Source organism: Leuresthes tenuis, unplaced genomic scaffold, assembly GCF_036924035.1.
Source record: "Leuresthes tenuis unplaced genomic scaffold, fLeuTen1.0.hap1 SCAF_7, whole genome shotgun sequence".
Classification (NCBI taxonomy): Eukaryota; Metazoa; Chordata; class Actinopteri; order Atheriniformes; family Atherinopsidae; genus Leuresthes; species Leuresthes tenuis.
Window position 1 is genome coordinate 23,975,669 of NW_027325361.1, and position 10,133 is coordinate 23,985,801.

Below are 10,133 nucleotides of genomic sequence, written 5' to 3' on the forward strand. Positions count from 1 at the left end.
AGGAAGCTCAAAGGAGTTTGCACTGTTGATACATGTCATGTACACATCCACCATCCGTGTTCAAGTGACACAACTTGAGGTTAGATTCTTTCCACTCTGAAGAAGCCGGAGGGCCGTTACGCTATCCAGAAAGAAGACACTACTAGATTTGGACTGATCTGTCCAAAATTCACTAGGTCACTGGTCTATCTATATGGTTTATTTAATTTCAGACTCCACCCTTAAAGCAAAGAGGACAGCGCTGGAGGAGTTGTTTGCAGCTGAGGACCACAACCTGTGGCAGACAGTGTAACAGAACACCCAGTCCTTCAGTGCAACAGTGGAGCAAGTTCATTAAGTCCATCTCTACAGAACCCTGCCTGCCATCCCTACATCAGCTGGCCCAGGTCTTTGGAGGTGGTACACACTGCCCTTATGGTCAGAACCTGCCCAGGCTTATTTGTGTGTTCTAGCGTCCTCCACCACATCAGAAAATGGGTTTTTCATAGCTGAAGACACCATTAGCCCAGAAAAATATTCGCAAACTTTAAAAAAATTTTTGTAGAAAACTGTTGGTTTAGTAGCTAGTTTGGTTCAAGCTTATTTCCTTTTTAAAAAAAGAGTGCTGTAATTTTACAACGGCATACATGCTAACTTTTAAAGAAAATTATTATTAAGAGGTATTATCAGAAATTTTAAGAAAATGCGCTTTGTAACATGGAGCAACAGGCAGATTTGGACAGGTGATCCCAGCTGTGTGTGCTGGTGTTTCTGCTGTCACCTACACTGAAGTCACTGCCCTGCAGGCTGTATGCTGTCTGATGATAAAGCAGCTGTGTTGACATGTTAAAACGTGTGTTGTTGCACTTGTTTCCTCATAGCAATTTAGTTAAAAAAATCGATAAGTGAATTGATAAAGAACTTGATCAATAAGCAGAATTGATGATGTCACTGATATAAAAAGAATCCCAATCCCAGCTGTGCTGCAAAGCTATGGCCGCAGTAAGGGTGTACTTAGTTTTTAAGAGTTTTAAGAGTAGACCTTGTGTTGTTGTTCATCCAAGGTTGCATTTGTCCAATTTTAAGACCTGGTAAGGAGTAGATTATTTTCTTTTGTTCTGTCCTTATAAGCCAAAGCTGAGAATTCTAAGTGAATGTATGTTCTCTTTTGTATGATAGTAAACCAGATCAGTCAATCATTCTCATTCGAGTCTGACAGATCGTGACAATAACCAACTTAGTTACTAGGTAACGGTCTGAACAGCAATTTTGAAATAGCGCACTCCTTATTTACCCTTTCCATTCCTCTTTTATACCGTTTGAAAGCCTGCTCTATAACTGCAATGGTGTCAGCTTTGAACAGCTCAAGTCTTGACATAATAAACAATAGAGACAAAAAAACAGCTGTAATTATAAAAGGATTTTTCAGCGTACATTGGAGTCCTTTTTTGTTAGTGCCAGCGTCTACTCAGTGTTCACCGTACTGTAAGATATATATTGAGTTTGTCCTCATGCCCAACAAAAATTTCCCACTGTCTCACATTGACGGGGGAAACAAAGACACAGTGTTGCTTTGATTGCTTTGATTGGGAGGCAATCATAGAAAACACAAAACATGTGCCACAGACTTTAGCTTTCAGTGGCGACAAAAGAACATGTCACTTTTAGGTTTTTCTGTGACTGTTTAAACTTTTCAATTTTCAAAAGGAAGCACCTCAAGTGCCACATTCAACATCTTCCCAGATATTTGATAAGAGCTAATGTTTTAACATCAAGATGATACATGTTCTACTGTACCTATTGATATCTATCTTCTAACAAAGCTGCTACAAAAAATGTGCAGGTCTCAAGCCAAAAGAATCTGATCAGTTTTAAAATGAGATGATCAAGCATCTGTTGAATAGAGGCCACACTGTCTTCAACCAACAAGCGTGAGTTAATGCTGTACGCTAACAGAAGAACAGCAGAATGAGAAGAAAAAGACTCAAAGAAGTAAAAAAAATACAGTTTGAAATACGCTTGAATATTCCCTCCTGAAAAAGTTCCACTTCAAATTCAAAATCACCACAATGGAGACAGAAAAGACATGAGAAAACTAACATATTTTTTTTAGAAAATCACTGGCATAAGAGTAACTTTACATTCAAGCCATATAGTGGAAAAAGCACATTCATTAATACCAACGAGGACAAGGTCAAATTTTTCAAGTGTGCTGTCTGTCATCACAGGGCCCACATCACAACAAATGGCTCTCTAATTTACTTACCTTTGACCTGCAGTTAGGGGAATTATTAAAAAAACAAAAAAAAACAAAGGCTAATTGCCCTCATCCAGTTCATCATTGCTTTTGAAGCCACCCACACAAGTTAAATGAGTTCTTTTTGGCCAGGCAACCAGGGAGGAATGAAGATACCTGATACCTTATAGAATAATAATTTTCCATGAAAATAACTGAGTGTGTTTGTGTGAAAAAGGGGTCAAATGTAGGATCTGGTTGTGCATGAAGCACCTAAGTTAAAAGTTTCCTTTTTTTTTTCTTTTATACGGACACAGTTGACACACCAGTGGTTGACAAATGAACAGTGTCGCCCAAATATCATTCGTATATCGAGGAAGCCCGACACTGTTCATGACAGCCACTCGTTTTCTGGATTACTACATTCATCACTCCCACTCATTTCTTTCAAACAGAACTATTTCCAAGAAAAAGTAATGATGAAACAATGTGCAACAGTTAAAATAATGTGCACAGATAAAATATTTCCTGGTTATGCAGTGTGTTCAAAATTGAATATCTAAACTGTTCAGTTCTTAGAACATTCTAAATATGATTGACATCATAGGGGCCCTTACAGTATACTAAGTCAAACTTAGTATTGATGGAAAGGAAACAACTGTTTGCCCAACAACATTAAGCCTTAATACAACCCACTATGCAGAGCCTGATATTTGAAGAAGGAGTCAGTGAAGACGAGAAATGGGCAAAAAAATTGCCAGCAAATGCAAATGTTACCCCTCAGCTGAAAGGAGTGAGAGTGGCTACTTGATATGGGTGTGTATCTATCCTTTATTAAACCATTTAATGTGTATCTAGATAAATGGGGCATGATACGATTCAGAGATGAGATATTTATTTTACAGAACAATTCAGGTTGATTTGATTTGATGCAATTTAAATTGATCTTTTCTAATACAGTTATTAACATTTTTTGAATGAGTATATTAATTTTCAATTCATATTAATTCAAATTAAACCTCTATAAATTGTAAGTTGTTTTTTTGGTACTTTATAGCTGATTGAAAAAAAAATGCATTAGATTGTTCTTGTTTCACTTAATTCTTTACTTTGATACCCAAGTCTGGTGCACATTTGTTGGTGAAATACTGCATAGTTGTCATATTTCATCACCGCTCTTATGTTTGAACAGTATTATTACACTAAAGTAGTCACTCTCAGCCACACTGTAAGCTTATAAATAGCTGCTGCATTTACCTTTTGATTATCCAGAGTTCTGGCCATGCTGTGGTTAGGAAAAGTCTTCAATATCTAATATAAAGACACAATAGATATAGCACCATGTTTGATGATGTTGCTGCTTTAGCCAGAGATTCACCATGATATCTCACCAGGTGAGTGCTCAGATCTGTTATGCCACCACTATAATCGATCAATGTTTGACACACCAAAATTCCTTCCTTCTTACAAATACAAAGTATTTGATAGAACTCTCACATTCACTCTGTGTATGATCTGATGCAATATCTTAGTCAACCATATTCTAAATGCAGAATTGGGCCAAAGACCAGTTTATCATACATTTTCTGCAATATCAGTAATGTAAAAGTTGGGCTCTGGTTTGTATCATTTGATCTTATGCTCCTAATACTTAATGTTTTCTAATCATTTGGCCATATGTATCATTATAGTCTTCTCTTTCGTTTTCCTTGGTTAAAACCCATTTTTAAAAACTTTTTTTTCTTTTAAAAAGAAAGCAAACATCTCCAATCCTATGACAACCGAGCCTTCACCTACTGATGAAAATCATGGGACATGAATGAAGCTCCCAAAAAGCTATAAAGATCAAGAGGTGGGATTGTTGTATAATTTTTCATGGAACCGCATTTGCTGTTATGCAGTGTTCGTCAGAATTATTGACAACCCATAACTACAAGCCATTCATCGTCAATGTAGCAGAACTGTAATCTGAATACCCTTTTATACATACATGGCACCAGTGTATAGGGCCCAAGAGCTCGTTGAAGAAAAAAATCCAGTTGTGTAAATATTTTGAATATAATTAGGAATAAAATAAGAAAATAAGAGAAAACTAATTCCAATTACATTGTATCAAAAGTTAACATGCAACTGAAAACTCTGCAATTCTGGAGCATATGTGTCACCTTACATCTGAGTGCCAGATGTTGCTGGAAAATCAAACTGATCCATTATGTTTGTATGTGCTGCAAGAGAAAGCAGAAGGTTCGGTTTGTTGAGGTGGATAAAGCACCTGACATCAGTTACAAGATGAGTGGATGGATAAGAAACACCAGATGTGTTACACAAAGTGTAAAGAGTGGGGTGAGGGTTACTTATTGGAGTCAAAGGGACATAGAGACACTGAGAAAATGACACTTAGGGTGTGAGAGTAGGATGAGTTCGCTCAGGAGGGCACTGAAAGACCTTTTCCAGAGCTCACTGTGTGAGGTCATCTGAACCTGTCCTTCAATCACATCCATGTACCACTTACATGCTATTTGTTCTTTTTCTGTCCTCTTTCCACCAGGCCAAAACAACAAAGATGACACAATTTGGTATCCATAATAACAAATGTGGTGTTTATACAGAAATTAAAAGCTATTTGCTAATATTGTATTGGTAGAAAAAGGACATATTTTATTAAAATGCTGATCCTTTGCGAGCATATTCAGCATTTATTTAATTTCAGTCTGCTTCAGGGAAAATTCACTTGTTTGCTTTTATTGAACTGAAGTGAATAATACTTTATCAATCCTAAAGAGGGAAGTCATAGTGCAGTATAAATAATCAATTAAAGATATTAGTCATAAATTACAAGGCATGTTTATATCACATTAGAATAAAACAAAATGTTGTGTTAGTTTGATCCTTTTAAAATGCAGCTAAAAATGTTAAACTGACCAATAAGCTACAAAATTGTGCTTCTCAAAACCAGAATAACCACACACAGATAATGATAATCACTCCTGCATATATAAGCTCAATTCGACTCAAATGGATCTTGGCACTGTTAACATGCTCCTCAGTTCAAACATTTAGTATTTTGTCTATGTAAAAACAGTCAAGTGTAAGTAGATATTGATACAGATACATTCCCAATAAAGCTGCTCTCATTCTCTTCTGTTATTTTTATTTTGTCAGACGGCTACACGTGTCAGAAAATGTGATTGAAAATCATTCCATTAAGTCTATGTAACAACTTATGGTCATTCACAGCTGCCCAGACTGTCGCTCTGCTCAAATAAAATCCTGATTTTATAACTTTAGCATTATCTGACCAAATCACTATTCAAGTAACTTGAAGTCGTTCATGCAGTAATTTCAGCTATCATCGAACATATATATATATATATATATATATATATATATATATATATGTTCGATGATCTCCCACAGAGACAGAACAAGGAAGCTGTTAGCTAAACTTAGCATAAAAATAGTAAAGCAGGATTCACACGTATGCGCTTCAGTGGTCTCGTTTCTCATTTACTCTGAATGGATGTTGCATTGCTGAATTGAGTTCTTGGTCTTTGCATCGCCAGCATACATGTAGCTTGAAGAGGAAAATTTGGAATAGTTAAGCTTTCCAGGTAGCAGTGCAAGTGTCTTCCAATCAAAATGCCTGACTAATCTCGTGTCTGAACTCATGGCTGATTGTCGCTGCAATTCCCAATGTCAGATCCACCCACTGATGATGAGCATAAATACATATTTGTGTTAATCAGGGCCCCCAACTCAAGAGTCATGACAATCACTTGGTCTTCAGTTTCTCCACTCCACACTACGTTATGGAAGTGTTGCTTCTTTTGAACAAATTAACATGACAAAGGTTCATTTATGTGTGGCAAGTTAAGTTAGCTGTTTGCCCTTCTATTGTCGATGCTGCCTCCCTTCTCGTTCACTCATTCCATGAACGGCCAATTAGTGATCTCTGTCACCGACAGACTCTATGTCAATTCTTCATGTTGAATCAGCCGAAAAAAAGAGAAAGATGGCAGCAAAATCTGACAATGGTGATGGTGCGCACACACCAAAAATTACCCAACAATGGCAATGACTTGCCAAACGGCCAATTGAAAGTATGAAAGCAACAGCATAGCCTGGTTCATCACTACAAGCAGCAAGTTGTATATTCCATTGTGTAGTTTGACCTAGTGTTGAGCTTTAAAGGTGTGATCTCGTCAGGTGTGCAGATCTTTTGTTAAAGCAAGCACCACAACTCCAATCACAAGCTTTTAATAACAGCTAGCTTGCCAGATGACCGACAAAATCATCATTCTTTACTTACTGTGAATTGGCAAACTTTTCTAAGTCAAATTTCATCCATTCAACAAATATATAAACCTTGGCCATTCGTCAAGTGTTACACCTACAGTATGGCCATGCCTCAAGTTTTCACCTGTACGTCGCTACTAAGTAGCATTGTAATAACAGGACAGGTTGCAGCAGAAGTAAAAGAAAAGGCCAAAGTCGGATTTTTCTTCTAAGGCAAGAAGGACTTTCTCTGAGCCAACTCTCAATTCTTCAGAGAAAATAGGTGTAGCAATTTATTGCGATATCTACATACATAAATGGAAAGAAAGTTTATCAGGTAAAAACAGAGCTTGTGCAATTCCAACAAGCTTAAAAGTCTGACGAGGCTTCTACCAACAGTAGATGGGTCAACTGAACATCCAGCTGCATCTTTCAGGTCCTGTTTCAGGTCTTTGCTGATTTCTTTTCTTTTCTATTTCTCAAGGAAATCACTTTCAGATACTTTTCATCTGCTGTCAATATTATTTTTCTTCTTTTGTCCCCCAGTTTTGTCCAGTTTTCTCAGTTTTTTGAGGACACACTGCCCACCGAACTGAAATGTTTTCAGCTAACAGCTCTTTGAAAATCACCTTGTTGGTGCAATTTTATGTCACTCATTGTTATCTTTGGCATTTTTTGTAAATGCAGTTAAAGAAATGAGAACATATCATGTGCATCAACGGCAGGCTGCTGGTCAAAAAGCGCCAAAGATATACTATATAGAATAGTTTTTTTGCTAAAATGCCTGTCATGTATAGACAAAAGACTTGTTCATCCCTTGAGTTAGGTGCCATTTTCTGCTTAAATGACAAACAAACATGGTCCTCTGAAAATGGTCAGATAAAAGGACTTAAAATGAATATTCAAAGAAAAAACTTTGAGAAAGACCTTCAGAAATCCTGGAGAACTCTTCTTCAAGATCACTTAAAAAAATTACAAGAAAGTCTGGCTGCTCGGAAGCAAAAATATAAAGAAATAAGGGCTGGTTCTAGACTTTTAAACAATACTGTGTGATATCTACTGTGTCAATGAAACCCTCACCATGTAGCATGAGTTCTATCCTGAGTTGTATCCAAAACATGATCAGGCAGAGCTCATTTGAAGTGAACACACAATCAAAAGATCAATACATCAAGCTTTGCTCACTGAGGCATGGAGAGACAACGTCATCACAGGTGCAGAATTTGCTGAATGAAGATGGTAAGGCTCCAGTCAGCAAAAGTCCAGCTAAAGAAGGCTGTCTAGTAGTGGTCTGGTAGTGATAGAACAAACAGCATCTCGAACCCACCTCTCAGTAGACGAAACAAGGCAAAACACTTCAGGTGGTTTAAAACATATCAGGAAAAAGCCCTTTTTGCATATGAATCCCAGCCAGAGAGCGGCTGTACCAGAAGGGTATGTGTAAGGGGATGAACATGAAGGTGAATGGCATGTGTATCAAACCATATCAAAACATGTTGATGGTTTTATTAGAGTCTGAAGATGTTTTGCTGCTGTTGAGTTGGACACCTGCAGTGAGTCATTTTCATGCTGATCGAGGAGAAGCAGCTCCTCTTTCACAGGCATAGAGCACACCTCAAACACAAAGATTCTGACCTTCACAGGCATTTTTTTAACCTTACATTCAAATTATGATGCTGGTATTATAATATGGAATGCAAAATATATACAATTTAAGACTAATAAAATAGACTGAGGAAGTTTCTAAACTATTGGTTTTGGAGCCTAAAGGTATCTATGAATATACAACACTTTATCTTTGCTTTGTTTTTTGCCTCTGGCAATAGATGTATACAGCTTTCTGAGGGAAAGGTAGCTTTTAAATTTGCAGTAAAAGCAAAACATTGCGCACACATATGGAAACATCTTCCAGACAATCTTTACTTCATGTTCAAACCTGAACTACAACAAACCCAGCAGGTCTTCTGTGCAAACTCATTCCTTAATTCTGTGTTGTGAATGTACAGTACTATGCTTTAAATATATAAAGATCTGAGTGCTATTTGAAGGCTTAAACACATTTTGTCTTAAGGGTTCTGCAAAGTACAGCTTACATTGTATGATAGAATTTTACATTTGCATGCCCCATTTCATTGTCTTATGTTGCTATTACAGCTACTGCAAGGGACTATAGACTGACAGACAGCACTTAAATGAGCTTTAATCAGAGAATCTGCAGGGTTCACTCATGCCAGTTCTCCATGACAAGACTGATGATGATTTGCATTTCCAGTCTATGTCAGGTGAAAATATATATAGAAGTGACCCTTACCTCCAATATCCGGTCTCAGTTTCTTGTCATATTCTTTGAGTAGATTATTGAGTATTTCCGTGGCATCAGTGTCCTGGGATTTAGGAGCCAGCATCTGGTTCACAGTGACATCCTCATAGTCCTCCTCATACTCGACTGTTAGAGAGCTGCAAAGGTAAAATAGTGAGGATAAATAGAAGCAAAGATACTTGCTTAAAACAAGCAATTCTGTGCTGAGAGCATGAACTGAGAACTTATCATAAAGTTTTCCTCAGTCCACAACTGACAAACATCACAGTGAGCATTTAGATTATTGCAAAAATACCTCATATATATATAGACATATATATGTGTGTATATATATATATGTCTATATATATATATATATATGTATATATGACTGTTAAAACTAAAGTGCGCGACTTACCAGGTGTAAAGCACCGACAGAAGTAAGACATAAACCAGTAAATTGGACGTCATGTTTCCAGCAGGAGGAGAACAAATAGAGATGTGTCAGAAGACGGTGCGTGCCAGTGTCTGCACGCGACAATCACAGCTGCTCAGAGGAGGAAGAGGAGAGGGAACAGCGCTTCATAGTTTTTAATCCAGCACTGATTACTCGATAATCAGATATTTTCCAATAGATCCTTCCTCAGTGGCCGCTTTTTCGGACAGATGAGCAGTTTGTCACCAACAATGATCGCAGTTCTTCGGTTGCGGGCGCTGCTGGTCTTTTACGCAGGTGCGCGCACTGAACGGCTTCTCTGAGAGCCCCCAGTTCTTCCAAAAACTCCTGTGTGGCAAAAGTCTGCGTCACTCAGGATTCATACCAGTCTGCATGAACTTACTTTTTGTTTAGCTTGATTTTTCTTTTTTGCCCCCTCTCCCAAATAATTACATATAGAATGTCCCGATTGTGTGCCAAAAACACACTGAGCACACCCAGAATTTAAGAATTACATCACAAACAAACCCTGAAATTCTTGAGTATCATTATCAGTTATCTGTCTTTTGAGGGCTGCAATAAACAGTTCTTTTTTTTTAAACTAATGATTTCTGTTTTTGTTTGATCATTCTCCAAATGTAAAATTTCATAAATAGTCTACAATATGAAAAAGAACAAACATAGCTTTTACATTTTAGGCTACATCTAAGACTGAAAAAAAGCAAGAAATCTAATGGTAGGCAGAAACCAAGTCATTTTGAACATTTGTGTTTTTTCTGTTAATCAAACATTTAATAAACTAACTTGTGGAAGCTTTTTTTCCCCTTTTTTTGGTGCACAGGCCACACAACTTCTTTCCAGTTCTTATTTATTGCCACACGGACAGCCACTTTTCAAGTAGTTATCAG

At 37.3% G+C, this 10,133-nt stretch overlaps 1 protein-coding gene across 1 annotated transcript in view; it reads right to left on the reverse strand.

Moving 5' to 3' along the window:
* The window catches only part of gabrg3 (gamma-aminobutyric acid type A receptor subunit gamma3), a 68,089-nt gene extending 58,829 nt beyond the window's left edge, over positions 1 to 9,260 (reverse strand). The window contains exons 1-2 of the mRNA XM_072388749.1: positions 9,208 to 9,260; positions 8,802 to 8,947 (exon numbers count right to left, since the gene is read on the reverse strand). Of these exons, the coding sequence (XP_072244850.1) occupies positions 8,802 to 8,947; positions 9,208 to 9,260 (199 nt within the window). The remainder of the gene's footprint in view (positions 1 to 8,801; positions 8,948 to 9,207) is intronic.
* Positions 9,261 to 10,133: the final 873 nt, after the last annotated feature.